The sequence below is a fragment of the Trichomonas vaginalis genome, chromosome III, assembly GCF_026262505.1.
Source record: "Trichomonas vaginalis G3 chromosome III, whole genome shotgun sequence".
Taxonomy (NCBI): domain Eukaryota; phylum Parabasalia; order Trichomonadida; family Trichomonadidae; genus Trichomonas; species Trichomonas vaginalis.
In genome coordinates, this window is record NC_067205.1 from 6878629 (window position 1) to 6892523 (window position 13895).

The 13895-nt window shown below is 34.6% G+C and overlaps 13 protein-coding genes and 1 pseudogene across 14 annotated transcripts, besides 2 other annotated features; 10 read left to right on the forward strand and 4 right to left on the reverse strand.

The window, feature by feature from the left end:
• Positions 1-67: 67 nt before the first annotated feature.
• TVAGG3_0655240 (GTPase protein) lies at positions 68-679 on the forward strand (the record flags this gene model as incomplete). The annotated part of the gene is made up of 1 exon (XM_001300700.1): positions 78-674. One exon carries the CDS (start codon positions 78-80, stop codon positions 672-674), a length of 597 nt encoding a protein of 198 aa, XP_001300701.1.
• Positions 680-742: 63 nt separating this feature from the next.
• TVAGG3_0655250 (RNA polymerase II transcription regulator recruiting protein) lies at positions 743-1298 on the reverse strand (the record flags this gene model as incomplete). The annotated part of the gene is made up of 1 exon (XM_001300701.1): positions 755-1264. The coding sequence occupies one exon, from the start codon at positions 1262-1264 to the stop codon at positions 755-757; it is 510 nt and encodes a 169-aa protein (XP_001300702.1).
• Positions 1299-1329: 31 nt separating this feature from the next.
• Positions 1330-2369: a mobile genetic element.
• Positions 2370-2937: 568 nt separating this feature from the next.
• TVAGG3_0655270 (protein of unknown function, DUF4106 family) lies at positions 2938-3780 on the forward strand (the record flags this gene model as incomplete). Its single annotated transcript, XM_051241799.1, has 1 exon — positions 2938-3780. A coding segment is annotated over one exon (843 nt), but the record flags the coding sequence as incomplete, so codon positions are not given.
• A 3-nt stretch (positions 3781-3783) lies between these two features.
• On the forward strand, positions 3784-4956 carry TVAGG3_0655280 (kinase-related family; the record flags this gene model as incomplete). The annotated part of the gene is made up of 1 exon (XM_001300702.2): positions 3784-4956. A coding segment is annotated over one exon (1173 nt), but the record flags the coding sequence as incomplete, so codon positions are not given.
• Positions 4957-5256: 300 nt separating this feature from the next.
• Positions 5257-13895: part of a mobile genetic element that runs on past the window's edge.
• Positions 5743-6177, forward strand: TVAGG3_0655300 (protein of unknown function, DUF4106 family; the record flags this gene model as incomplete). Its single annotated transcript, XM_051241800.1, has 1 exon — positions 5743-6177. The coding sequence occupies one exon, from the start codon at positions 5743-5745 to the stop codon at positions 6175-6177; it is 435 nt and encodes a 144-aa protein (XP_051088387.1).
• TVAGG3_0655310 (uncharacterized protein) lies at positions 6331-7089 on the forward strand (the record flags this gene model as incomplete). Its single annotated transcript, XM_051241801.1, has 1 exon — positions 6331-7089. One exon carries the CDS (start codon positions 6331-6333, stop codon positions 7087-7089), a length of 759 nt encoding a protein of 252 aa, XP_051088388.1.
• On the reverse strand, positions 7832-8251 carry TVAGG3_0655320 (uncharacterized protein; the record flags this gene model as incomplete). The annotated part of the gene is made up of 1 exon (XM_051241802.1): positions 7832-8251. One exon carries the CDS (start codon positions 8249-8251, stop codon positions 7832-7834), a length of 420 nt encoding a protein of 139 aa, XP_051088389.1.
• TVAGG3_0655330 lies at positions 8317-8849 on the forward strand (annotated as a pseudogene). The gene has a single exon. A coding segment is annotated over exon 1 (533 nt).
• Positions 9096-9893, forward strand: TVAGG3_0655340 (uncharacterized protein; the record flags this gene model as incomplete). Its single annotated transcript, XM_051241803.1, has 1 exon — positions 9096-9893. One exon carries the CDS (start codon positions 9096-9098, stop codon positions 9891-9893), a length of 798 nt encoding a protein of 265 aa, XP_051088390.1.
• On the forward strand, positions 10521-11156 carry TVAGG3_0655350 (uncharacterized protein; the record flags this gene model as incomplete). The annotated part of the gene is made up of 1 exon (XM_051241804.1): positions 10521-11156. The coding sequence occupies one exon, from the start codon at positions 10521-10523 to the stop codon at positions 11154-11156; it is 636 nt and encodes a 211-aa protein (XP_051088391.1).
• Positions 11226-11615, forward strand: TVAGG3_0655360 (protein of unknown function, DUF4108 family; the record flags this gene model as incomplete). The annotated part of the gene is made up of 1 exon (XM_051241805.1): positions 11226-11615. One exon carries the CDS (start codon positions 11226-11228, stop codon positions 11613-11615), a length of 390 nt encoding a protein of 129 aa, XP_051088392.1.
• TVAGG3_0655370 (uncharacterized protein) lies at positions 11632-12084 on the reverse strand (the record flags this gene model as incomplete). The annotated part of the gene is made up of 1 exon (XM_051241806.1): positions 11632-12084. The coding sequence occupies one exon, from the start codon at positions 12082-12084 to the stop codon at positions 11632-11634; it is 453 nt and encodes a 150-aa protein (XP_051088393.1).
• On the forward strand, positions 12121-12996 carry TVAGG3_0655380 (protein of unknown function, DUF4106 family; the record flags this gene model as incomplete). The annotated part of the gene is made up of 1 exon (XM_051241807.1): positions 12121-12996. The coding sequence occupies one exon, from the start codon at positions 12121-12123 to the stop codon at positions 12994-12996; it is 876 nt and encodes a 291-aa protein (XP_051088394.1).
• On the reverse strand, positions 13013-13852 carry TVAGG3_0655390 (KilA, N-terminal/APSES-type HTH, DNA-binding family; the record flags this gene model as incomplete). The annotated part of the gene is made up of 1 exon (XM_051241808.1): positions 13013-13852. One exon carries the CDS (start codon positions 13850-13852, stop codon positions 13013-13015), a length of 840 nt encoding a protein of 279 aa, XP_051088395.1.

Here is a 13895-nt window from a genome sequence, read left to right on the forward strand (position 1 = left end):
CATGATATAGCCTTAAATTGCATGAATATTAAGTTGATTGATCTTTGATGTCAAAACCCTGAAAAGTGACAGATTTCATGCGTGTTTCAGGAGAAGGGGGAGAAATATCAGCGTTCAAGGTATGCATATGTGGAGAAGAGTCTGTAGGCAAAACTGCTCTTCTTAACAGATATGTTACTGGTTCTTTCAATTCTGATTATCGACCAACAATTGCCGCAACATTTGTTTCTTCTCAAGAAATCATCGATCATCAGGTTGTTGTACTTAATATTTGGGATACTGCCGGTCAAGAAAAATATCAATCTATGATGCCTTTATATTTGCGAAATGCTGAATGCGTTATTCTTGTTTTCGATGTAACTAAGATCTCCTCATGGAAATACATTACTCAATGGTATGAAAACGACTTTCCAAACCTATTTCCAAGACCTGCTTTATTCATTTGCGCAAACAAAGCAGACTTAGAGCCTAACATCGATATGAACAGTACAGCTGAATGGTGCCAGAAGACAGATATACCTCTATTTCAGACTTCTGCTCTAACTGGACTCAATATCGCCCAGATTTTTAAGAAAGTTGCTGGTGATTTAGAAGCTCAGCACAAAGTTAAGAAATCAAATCAACACAGCAACAAAATGAAAGAGAAGAACACTGGATCCGGTAGCTGCTGCTAATTTTTATTTTTGTTTTTTTCTGTTATTTTTTAATAAAAATCTGATATCTATTTGTAATAAACAATAAACAAGGATAGAATTTATTCATAATAACAATTTTCCGGAGAAGTCATAGCTACTTCGTCGAAGAAGAATTCAAAATCATTATTTTCTTCAACTAACTTTGGAACTATAGGAGCTGGACTAGAGCTCTGTGGGGTAATTTTCTTTCTGTTCTGCTTCTTGCTACCTTTTCTCTGTCTCTGTATCATATTCCATCTATTCTTTAAGGAAACATCTGTACGACCTGGGAAGTATTTAACTATAAGTGACCATTTTGTACCAAGTTCGTTGATGAGATGTTCAAGTAGTTGATCCTCATCGAGTGTAAATGGCTCTGCTCTAAGATCTGGAGAGAGGAATGTTGTCCAGCGCTCCTTGAGTTGGCGTTTGTTGCGTTCTGGGAAGTATGGAACGATCTTATCTAATGAATTGATCCCGTCGATTGATACAAGTTTGGTTAAAAGGCAGTCTTCTTCGGGAGTGAAGCGCATTCTATGAACTGTTGGCTTGCCCACTGTGCATTGCTGCAAAATCTTGGGCGCACGCATCTGTAAAGTTTCAATTTTGGGAGGTGTTATTTATTCATTCAAAAAATAAATATTGCCAAAATTAAGGGTGCACACGAGAGGGTCATGTAAACTTCAGAATTTAGAACCTTATTTTTAGGCATTATCTTGGCTACCTATTTAGGCTCGAAAAGCAAAAAATATCAAAAAATACAACTTGACTCCATTATGACCCTTTCATGGAGGTAGTTTTTATCCGCTAGTATTTTCCCTTTGAATCTCTTTACAATTCGAAATCAAATTCAAATCTCAGTAGAAGAAAGGAAGAATCGACTTACTACGGTTGTAATACGAATAAATACATATATTTAATTATTTTTATTTACATAATAATTGTTTGAAGCTCATATTCCAACAAATTTTTAAATAAAAACATTAAAATGTTGAAAATGTTCATATATTTTAATAGGGTTTTGGCACTTTATTGAGGAATTACTACATACATAGTCGAACCGAACTTGATATTTTGAAATTTAAATTATTTATCAAAATTAAAATTTAACTTGAAATTTATAATTATTTAGTCATATTTTGCATAATTCTAAGTAGATTTTGTAAAAAATCAAGAAAGAAAAATTTTAACGTGCTTTATTTTTTCTTTTTTATAATAATACATATTATTATATAATTAACATATTCATAATGTTTCACCCTTTCAAAAATATAATCCTCCTCCTCTCAAATAAACGTACATACGGGTGGCCTCTTTTTTCAAAAAATTAAAATTTGAAATTTTGGGCTCAAATATTAGAGATTTTTTCAACCTTCAACGATATATGTTGTCTATATCAGACCTCCTTTCTTTTTGATACTTAACATTGTTCCTAAATCTTAGCCGTTAAGGCTGTTCTGAAAATATTTTTTTTTCGAAAAAATTCGAAAAAAATTCTTAAAATTCAAAAATCGCTTAATTCCAGAGGATTTTGGAAAAAAGTTTTTACATGAACATGTGTATATTATATGAAGTATATTGATAAGGTAAAAATCAAATTTTATTGCATATTCATCGAGAAAATAAACTAACGAATCCCTCAAAATTGAGATGGTAATCCTCCTCCTCTCAAATAAACGTACATACGGGTGCACCATTAACACCCAACATTATTGTCACCATTCAATTTTGAGAGCATTTTACATGTCACCGGGTGGCAATGGTGTCACTTTTTGGCATCGAACACCAAACATTATTGTCATTATATAAATCTATGTCCTTCTCAATTATTTTCTGAGCTTGCACCTTATCACCTATATAAATTTTTCTGGATATATGAATCTTTTAATAAAATGAATATATAATTAAAAAAAAAAAAAAAGAAAGGTAGTGGGGCTTCCAGGGGCTGCGCCCCTTCTAGCCCCTAAGAAATTTTGCCCAAGACCCAAGAGGAGGACCGAACCCCAGCCGACCAGCCGTTGACTTTTTTGTAGAGCACTCAAAATAGTATAACTTTGTCCGGACAAGTAAGGGTCTAACGTCGCTACAGGAAAAGTTACGGGCGTTCCAAGGAAGTATACTTTGAGAAGCCTTTTCCCCCTTATAGAATGAGATCGGACGGTTATTTTACAAAACCGACAACACTTTGACCGAGTAGTTTTTTGTGCTGAACAAAAAGTGTCATATAAACATCTGTCAAAAACCGTTTTTTACTTCACTTAAAATGCCACGTAAGCTACGTAAGAATATACGTAAGAGGAAGGGAGCATTGAAACATCCAATAGTAAAACTGACACCACAACAACAGTTGCAACAACAAATGATGAATGACCCCACTATGTTGCAACAAATGTCAAGCAACCCTATGCTTTTAAGCCGAGTTATTGGTGCACAGAGTGGAGGTTTAAGAGCGGCACTTTTAGCGAAAATGGCAGGCTATGGTGGAGCTGCAGACGGAACAGCTTATAACCCTCAAAGTCAAATGAATTTGAGTTCACTCAAAAATCAAATAACAGATGTCAAAAAGTCAAACATAGACATACAGAAACAAATAAGTGAAAACGAAAAGAAACTAGAATATGACAGACACACAAAGAAACTCAATGAGTTAAACGTAGAGAAAAAGAAGAAAGAAGAACAACTGAAAGAACTAAGTACAGAGGAATATGCGAAAAAAGTGTCAGAAAAAGCAGCAGAAGTAGCAAAAATGGAACAAGATGTTATAAATTTGAAAAACCATACTACTCAATATAAAGTACTGAAAGATGAAGAAATAAAACAAAAAGCCCTGAAGACATATATGGATAGCGATGAGTATAAAAAAGAAGTTGAAGCAAATGTAAAGGCAGAAAAACTTTTACAGTTGCAAAACCAAACCGTACAGTATGAAAACTTAGCACAAGAAAGTAAAAATAACGACGCAGCCATGCAAAAGGCAATGAAAAGCGCAGAATATATAAAAGCTAATAATGACTGGTTAGATGCCCAAGCCAACGCCAAAGCAGCCCAACTTATAGGGTCAATAAGGACAAAAATACAAGCGGATGAAGACAGTTCAAATGAAGCTTTAATGAATGCTGACTTTAAGAACGCCTTCGAAGCTCTTCATAGTAAGGTGAAACTAGTGAACGACTTCTCATCTGGAAAGAAACTGAAGTCTGAAGGTTTCGACAACGAGTTAAGAGAAGTAGCACAAAATATGACGAAAATAACAGATGCAGCAACGAGACAGGCAGTTCAAAGTGCCTATGACGCCGTTAGAGCAACTGTTGTGGAAAGTCAAGAAAAAGAGTTACAACAGACCAAAACAGACCTAGTAAATGCTTTCTTAAAAACGAAAAGTCAGGTAGGACATTATGCTGCAGATGGAACATATGTGCCAGCTGGTGGAACTTATATACTAGCTGGTGGAACTTATATACTAGCTAGTGGAACTTATATACCACCAAACCCTCCAAGAGAAGCACCTGCACCAGGACTACCTAAAACATTTACATCGTCACATGGACACAGACACAGGCATGCACCAAAACCAACACAACAACCAACAGTTCAAAACACTGCACCACAACCAACAGTTCAAAACACTGCACCACAACCAACAGTTCAAAACACTGCACCACAACCAACAGTTCAAAACACTGCACAGCAACAACCACAAACAGAGCAAGGACATAAAAGAAGTAGAGAACAAGGAAACCAAGAATTCTTAAAAATGCTTAAGGAAAATTATGGTTACCCAGATACTCTTGACTTTAGTGACAGATATAAAGAAGCTATTAGAAAGTTCAAGGAAGGAAATACTGACCCGAACCTATTTAGCTTTATGGTTCAGCACCAAATGGGATATAATTTCAAACCTGGAAAATACAAGCTCGCTAAGGGATATGATTTAATAGCATATCATCCAAATGACATGACTGAATTTACTCCGAGATATTTGGTGTCAGAGCTAAATGATAATTCAACTCTCTTCATGAAACGCGTAAAAAATAGAGACGGAACGAAAGAAGAAAGGTTTATGAGTCCGGATGACTTAGATAGGGAACTTTTTAAAAACGGTCTCGGAATATATGAAATGCCAGCAGATGAGGTACAAGAAACTCAACAGGAAGAAGTTCAGATACAACCAGACATGGAAGAAATAGTTCAGCAACAACAGCTAGAAGAGCCTGAAGGAAACGAACAAGTCCCTCCTTTGGAAACTAACTTCACAGAACTAGATGAAGATTTGGAACAGCCGAAAAATCTTGACCCTCAACAAGTGTATGCGGGGAATATGGAATCTTTCCAAGAGTCTAAGAAAAATTCGGCTGACATAGTAGAAGAATATCGAAAAATGTTCGCCGACATACAAAAGACTCCAACATCAGATGAAAATATTCAGCATAGAATGGAAGTACTGAAAGAAAATGTACGCAAATACAACAATCCTTTTTACTTACGACCATATAACGTTCAATCTTTGGCTGAACTCGGTGAAAATAAAAGGTTAAATTTCACCAAAACATATAGAAATGAAACATTGTTTAAAGTTCATTCAGAACCTAACCAATATGGAAACAAACCTACTTTTGTTTCTGCAGACTATGGAACTACAATGAGATGGGGTCATAAAGCTAATCCGGATAGGTGGTTCATAAACTTACAACCACAATTCCAAGAAGTTGTAGACGCAATGGAAGTGAATGGTGAACCAGATATAGCTGGTATTTTCAGCGCGGCTTTAATGCCATTGAAAGATATGAAACATGCAGATATTTTGGACCAGTATGAAATGAACATGGCTGATGGAAATATAACACCTGACGTTCTAGAACATTTATCTCAAAGAACTACACAGAACCATAGAGATGGTATATTTGGTGAAGAGTTTAGAAAGAAAGTTAGGGAGAGAGAAGGAAGAGAACCTATTGTACATGACCTTGCAAACGAAAGTTTACAAAATGTCATAAAAACTTACTTTGCAGACAATGAACCGAGAAGGGATGAATATTTAAGAAAACTCAAATGGACAGTACCAAATGAAATGTTAGTATTGAAAAACATGTTCCTTGACAAAATAAAACCAACTACAGAAATAAATGACGCAAGACTGAAACATTGGGTAAAAGCTTTCCCATTCACAAAAGATATTATTGGTAACATGGAAAGAAAACCAGAATGGCTACAAAAACATATATTTGGAAACGAGCATATTCCATATGGACAAGCTCTGTTTGAAGAGCTTGAACCGGAAACTCAGGAAAGAGTCATGCAAACAATACGCGAAGACTCAAATACAAACTATGACAAAATCTTTCTAGGATATAGGTTACCTGAGATGGGCGACCAGAGCCCAAAGGCAAAAAGGACATGGGAAATTTACAACATACTAGGTGAACATGAGGCAAAGATGCAACAACTTGAAGCAGAGGGCAAGTTACCAAAAGCGACACCAAAGAAGAAGAGTAGAACAAAGTGAAAGTAGTGAAGAAGTAACTTCATCTAGTGAAAGTAGTGGCAATGAAGGAAAAAGAAGAGTTAAAAACTCAGTCAGGAAGAAAGTAAAGCTTGGTCCGAGTGGGTTCTATTATGATATATAAATCCAACTATTCTATATTTTTACCCATATGAAATGTACGCCGCTCAGAATATAACGCCAACAGTTTTGGATGCCATGAACGGAAATGTTTCCGAATGGTATAACGAATGCGACAATGCCATTAGAAGGTCAGAAATAGTTCCTGGAACTTACGAATATACAACTGCTGTTTCTTATGGAAACGTAGGTGAGTTTGGAGAAGGTTCTTCAACAACAGTAGATATTGCTTGCGACAGGTTTCATATTATTTCTATTGACAACTCATTCTTATACGTGGAACAAGACATTGAAATAAAACCTTCTGCCAAGTTGTCTGACAAGAAAGGTTGCAATGGAATTTTCTATGTCGGATACCAATATGCTCCAGAAGTTTTCATGGGATATAAGATATATTCTAACTCTGACTTAGTTCAAACAGTAACATGGGCAAACTATGAATGGTTCGCTTTGAGAAACTCAGTACAACCACAAGCTAGAGAACAAACAGACCAGTATGCAACTATTGAGAAAATAAGAAGACTTGACCCTAACGTTCCAGGAGTTTATGTTAACCTTTCTGGTTCAGATGGAACTGCTGCCACTAAAGTAAAACTGAAACTTAGAGTTCCTTTGTCATCTTTCCTCATCTTCAGGTTTTTAAGATACTTGCCAAACTGGGCAGGAAAAATTTCTATCGAACTTACTCCAAGCAAAAATAACTTAGTCATTGCACCAACACAAGACCCATTCACTATTGAAGCCAAAAGAAACAGCTCAGGAAACATTCGCTGCCTTTTGCAAAAACAAAGTTGACTTAGACTTTGGTTTCTCAAACTTCAACAATGAAGTAAACTATTATTTCAATGCTGCTGGAACTGCTTGGGACCCAGTTAAGTTTACATGCGAAAAATTTGAATGCAAGAGAATAGAAAGCAGACTTGCAGTCTATATGTTGGACCCAGATATTTCAAATGCTTTAGCTGCCAAATATATTGCAGTTCCACTTATGTTCCCTATACACCAAATATCTGTCAAAGACTTTGCAGGTGAAGTTGGAAACCAAAGTGCTGACCCAGGTGCAAGAACAGATATTGCTTTAACAACTGCAATGAAACATGCAGATACTATGTTTGTACTGTTCAGACGAAATATAAATGACTATTCTTGTTTCTACAACCCCGGTATTAAATATCATATAAACATAGATGGCAAATATTATCCAAGAGAAGAATATTCTACAGTTGAGGATATGAGGTCATACAACTTGACATTAGATGCTATGAACTTTAACAACAACTTCACAACAACCATTAACCCTGAAATGCAAAGTTCTATTATGCCATATGTGAAAGTATGGACTCATACAGGAGGTCAAAAAAACTCAATATACAAATGGAGACCGTTCAAACTTTTGGCTTGGCATTCCATTTGCTGACTCAGAAGACTTTATGGGTGGTATTTCAACTGTTGGTACTGTACAAATACAAATATACTGGTGACAGAGACGGTCCAGATGAACTGAGAGCAAAGAAGTTTACAAAACCAATAGCACTTTTCACGGAAGATGCTCTTTTGAAGATTCGTTCGATGAAACCTGCTGGGGCTCCTCAGATTGGCATAACGACAGCTTCCATCGAGCAGATTTTGGCAGCAGGTCAGTAAGTTGTTCTTGAACTGACTTCTCTCCGTCAAATATTGACAGTACGCCAGTTTTGACATAATATTGTAAGATAAACTTACCTTTAGAAATATCTGTAAGTTTTGAAGTTATATTTTTGTCTGCTTCAAGAACTTTCACCATTTCAGTTATACCAACTTTCTTTGCTTTATGAAAATATTTAGGTTCAGCAAAGACTGCTATTCTATAACATTTACCATTGTTTGTATAAAGAACTATTCTGTCAATGTATTTGTATTGTTTGTGTGTGTAAACTTTGTTCTGCTTCAATTCGAAGAGATACTCGAATACGTCCATCTTTTTATTCTAAGTAAAATGTCATTTCCGAAAAAATAGAAGCGTGAGTGTTTCAAAAGGTTTAAATGGCGGTGGCAGATGTGAAGTTAAATTCACCAACTCAAACAAACAGTCAAAGTGTTGTTGTCAATGTCAAAGACAGAGATGTTGAAGTGGGGAAACCATACGAAGACGAAGATGGTATAACAATTGTTCCTGTAAAAGAACCAACATATCCTGAAGTTAGCAGAGACTTAAGTTCTGTTGCAGATATTCGAAACGACTACCAACAACTGAAAGACAAACTTCAAACTCAGGAGAAGATTTGTCAAGCTTTAAGTATAATGTTAAACTTGGTCGAACACAACCCTGTAAAAGTGAACTCATATGTCATTGCACCTCATGAAGTTTTGAAAGAACTATTGAAACTTTTGACAGAGGCAGACGATATAAACATCAAAGAAATAGAACCCGACATTGGTTGCTGTGGTGTTTCATATAATGTCATTGACAAGATATACGTTATGAAAGGAGGTGAAACGTTGAACTTAAAGTATAGTTTCCCAGACGTCATAAAATATTTGACGACCACAACATTTCATTAAAATTTATTTGCTAAGTAAAAATGTCAAAACTTCTTGAAAGATGTTTGAAGAAAAATAATATAGACTTTATTTCATGTAAAGGACTTTACACACTTTTGAACGATATGAAAGACCCTGTTTTGTTTGTTCGTGTAGACAAAGGAAAGTTCTATGTCTTTACAAAATATTTGAACTTCTTAGACAGAGAACTTCAAGAAACGCCATGTGAAAGTTTAGATGAAGTTCTTCTCCACTTTCAGAAAACTTTTAAATATATATAAATGGCAGAAGACATAATGGTTTATACTATTACGACTAAAAACCCCGAGTCATATAATTCTATAACAACAAACTTACAAAGTCCTCAAGGACGATATTGTAAACTAACCTTAAACACAATGACGACTAAAGCCTGTTTTGCTCTTTTGACACCAGAAGACTTTATTGTTGTGAATGGTAAAAAATACTCCTTTGAAGATACTTACTCAGATATACCACCAACAGGTTTTGTTGACTTATTTAATACTTTAAGTACGGGTGTAACATGTGCTGCAACTAGAGCAGGTTTCATTATGTTTGGATGTCCGACTGAGTTTACTATAAACGATATGAGCTATAATACAAAACTTATTTCTGGTTTTTACTACCAACAGTTTCCTATAACAGGAAAAGGTGTCATACAAGGAATGTCTATTCCATTGACATTAAGCACACCAATCTTATATATTGTTTCAAACTTAGGTTCAAAGTGTTATTCGAATGTCGACAGAAACTATTATGACCAAAAGATACTTATGCGTATAAACAATACTTTCTCTGCTGGTTTGCCTATTGTTCATTCGAATGCAGAATTTTCAACCTTAGTGAACTCAAACACTTTGGCAAGTATAACGTTGACATTAGTTGACGCCAACTTTGTTCCTGTAAAACTTTTATGTCCTATGTATTTGTCAATGACGGCAGAAAGTTTCGAATTGGAAGATGCAACTGGTGAAAGTATTGTATTACAAGAACAACTTCAACAACAAATAGCTCAAGAACAACAAATGCAACAAATGCAACAACAAAGTCAAGAATAAAAAAAATATTTTTTTTTATTTTTATAAAAATGTACAGAATAGATGTTTCAGATTTTTATGACTTCCAAGCATTCAGAAATATGTGTCCATTTCGAGACTATAACAAAGCAGTCGAGAATTTGAAACGTTTAGTCATTTATGTCGACTCTGCCCCAGAATGTTATGTTATGAAAGAATGGGATGTAGTCTTTAACAAACCTAAAGCGACAATAGTTTCAGAACAAGAATGTAGACAGAAACTTAAGAAAAAAAAAGTCGTACAAGTTGGCATGAAGATGTTAGATGCTTGGGATATCTTATTGTCAAAGTTAGAAGATTTTTCAGTTCGAGGTATAAAGTTCTATACACCTTCTCCAAACTTCTATTCTATCTTCACTGGATATAAATACGAACAAGTAGAATGGAAAGAAAATATTATAGAAGCTTGGTTAGACCATGTCAAAGAAATTATATGCAATGGAAACGAAAAGGTTTATGAGTATATCTTATGTTGGTTTGCAAACATCTTACAACATCCAAGTGCTAAAAATGAAACTGCTCTCATTATAATTGGAAAACAAGGAACTGGTAAGAACACATTCTTTACAGATATTTTGCAAACTGTTAGAGGGCTATTCGAATCCGAATATGACAAACTTAGAAAACATCTGTGGCAAGTTTAACTCCTCAATAGAGAATATGAAACTTATAGTTTGCAATGAACTTCAAAGTATAGATACAACAAAAGTTTTGAACTCAGATGCTTTGAAGAGTCTTATAACAGACAAAGTTGGAGTTGTTGAAAGAAAATATAAAGACCAAAGAGTTTGTGAAAATGTTGCAAACTTCATTATGGTTTCAAACAATGCTGTTCCGATGAAGTTAGAAAGTTCTGACAGAAGATATGTAGTTGTCAGAACGTCAGATTCTCATATGCAAGATACAGAATATTTTGACGACTTAGCAGAAACTTTGACATCTGACTTTTACAACCACTTGTTCTCATATTTTATGACATTAGATATTTCAAAGTTCAATCCAAGACAAATTCCACATACCGAAGAGAGACAAACATTGTTAGAAGCAAACAAGAGTGTATATGAACTGTTCATAGATGAAACTGACTTTGTGTCATTAGATGAAAGGTCATTGTACGATTCGTATAAACAATATTGTCAAGAATATGGTTATATGACAGCGTCTAAACGAACATTCTTGGCAAATGTCAAAAGTCTTTTAGACGTACAGAAAGGTGTATATACAAAGAAAATTTTTTATGAGTAAATTTTAAAAAAAATTTTTTTTTTTATCCGATAGAAAAAGATGGCAAAATTCATCTCAGTAAATAAGTACATGTCAGGACTTAAAGAAGAACTAGACCCATTCACATATTTGAATGTTTACTTCTACCATTTTGAAAAGTCTTCATTCAGCAAAGTTTGGAACATCGAACCAGTTAAGTTTGCTATTGTGACTAAAAATGGTGCGAAATTTGAAGACTTAGACATAGAAGGTTTGTTAGCAGTCAAAGAAAGTTTTGACAGAAGGTTTTCAAACCTTAAAGAAGGCAAAGCATACAAACTTGTTATACCTTATGAACCAAAGAAAGCAGACGACTATGAATATTATGAGTCTAAAGTTGTAGAAGTTCAAGGTAAATTGGGTAAAAAGATTTTAGAGTCTAAGCCAGTGTTTACTCCTAAAGAGGAAGAGAACATTGACATTGACCCAGAAATGTTCTAAAAATAAAATTTTATTTTTACATGTCAAATTTCTTTTTCTCTGGAACTGGTTCAGGTTCTTTCTTCTCTTCTTCTACTTTCTTTTCTTTCTTTTCTTTCTTCTTCTTTTCTGGTGGAGTTATGTCAAATTTCTCCGAACCATATTTATGTAAAAGTTCTTTGTCCTTTAATAGCTCATCTATTCTGTTTTCTATTTCATCTTCAAGAACAGCGCATGTGTCTTCTTTGCATTCTAAGAAATTTTGTTGGACTTCATCTTTCCAAGAGGCGTCATCTCTGTCAACAAGTCTGTCATTGACAAACTTAAAGACTGCTCTTTGTAATGTTTTATGGTTCTTGTCATATTCCCAGAAACAGAACTTTAGAACAAATTCACCTTTCTTGTTTACACTATGTAAGATTTTATGGTCGACAGATGTTTTGCTGTCAAAAAGTTTGTCTCGAATATAGATAGCGAAATCGCTAGACATTTTCTAAAAGATAAAAATTTTAATTTTTCTAAAAATATGTTAGAAAAAAAGTTTGCTGACATTGACAAGAAATTTGAGAATGTTTTAAACAAGAACAAGGTGAAGTTAGAAAATGCTCAGATAAAGCCTATACATGACAAGTTCTTATTTGCTCAGAATGGTATAACAGGTCTAATTGCACCACCTGGGTCGGGTAAGACTTTCACTTATCTTAAAATGGCTGCACAACAACAAGAACTAGATGAGAAGAACCCATTCTATGAGTTAGTTGTCATTTGTAGTACTTCTGGTCAATTTGACCAAACCGTCAATTCGTTCAAAGATATTATAAAGAAGTCTAAGTTAGTATGTATAAAAGACTCTGAGTTGTTGGATTGGATAAAGAAGTACCAAAGAAGAGTTTTGAAGTATAATGCTATAAATGAGTATATAAATTCTAAGTTTAAAGACCCTAATGAGGAAATGCAGAGAATATTAGAGAAGAAACACTTCAGAAACAAACAGAAAGAGATAGAATACATTTCGAAGAAATTGCAATCTTACGATTGGAAGACATACCCTCATAGGTGTCTTCTTATCTTAGATGATTTCGCCTCTCATCCTTTGTTAAAGAATAGAGAACAAGATATGTGTCGAATTCTTAAGAAGCTCAGACACTTTAACATCTCAGTTGTCATTTGTGTACAGACAGCAAAGAGTTTAAGTAAGGATGTAAAGAGAATACTTACTGACATTGTACTTTTCCCCGGATTGTCCGAAGACGATTTCATGGAACTTATGAAAGAGTCCATGGCAGGTAAGTTTGACAGACATGAACTATGGGAGAAGTACAAAGTCATACAAGACCCTCATACTTCTTTCAGAATTCATATCTACGCAAACAAAGTTCAAATTGTAAAAAGTCAAGCTTGAAAAATAAATGGTTCATTTACTCTGCTTGTTTGAAGTTGTCAAAATACTCTGTTATTTTTTCCTTTAACAATGACAAATCTTCTTTGAAGGTAAGTATTGTACAACCTTTCATATCATAGTGTGTTTGAGGTAACGTATCTTGAACTATTTGTTTCACATCTTCATTCGGTGTCATTGAAATCGGTAAGTTTTCGCGATAGAACCAATTTCTGTCAGATTTGTAAATCTTAGCAAGGTCGTAAAAGCTTTTGTTGTTTCTTCTGACTAAATGCAACATAACCATATCTCTGTCTTCTTCATTTTCCATCTCTTCAGTATAAATCATATACTTATAGTTCTTTTCCTTTCCTTTTGGTACCGAACGTGGTATTCTTTTCTGAATGCTTTTGTCTTTTGCTTCAAGCTTGTTTTCCATCTCTTCACGTTCTTGTCTATGAATTTCGTCAAGAAGTCTGTAAATATTCCAAGCATAACGAGGCGAAGCCCACATTGCAACAGCATTTACAAGAAGTCTATGTACATAATATCCTCTCAAACCGTTTGGCAATTTTTCACGATTTTCATAGAGTTTTGGCGACTGGGGTTTTTTACCTACTCGCTGTTCTTCACTGTTTTCAGAAAAAAGTATGTCTCGCTGTGCTTCATTTAATAGTTCAATGGTGCTTTGGTTCCTAAACCAGTCTTTAGGAAGCTTAGTATCTGGAGCATAACATGCTGTCAAAATACTTTGCATTTGGTACATATCGTCTTTGACCGAACGAATGAGACGGAGTTGTTTGTTATACTGTATGTACTCGTATTCTTCATTTATAGCTTCATGGACTATAACTGTTGTTGTGTTCTCTGTTGTTGACATATCTGTCTTTACATACAAAATAAAAAAAAATATTTTATAAAAA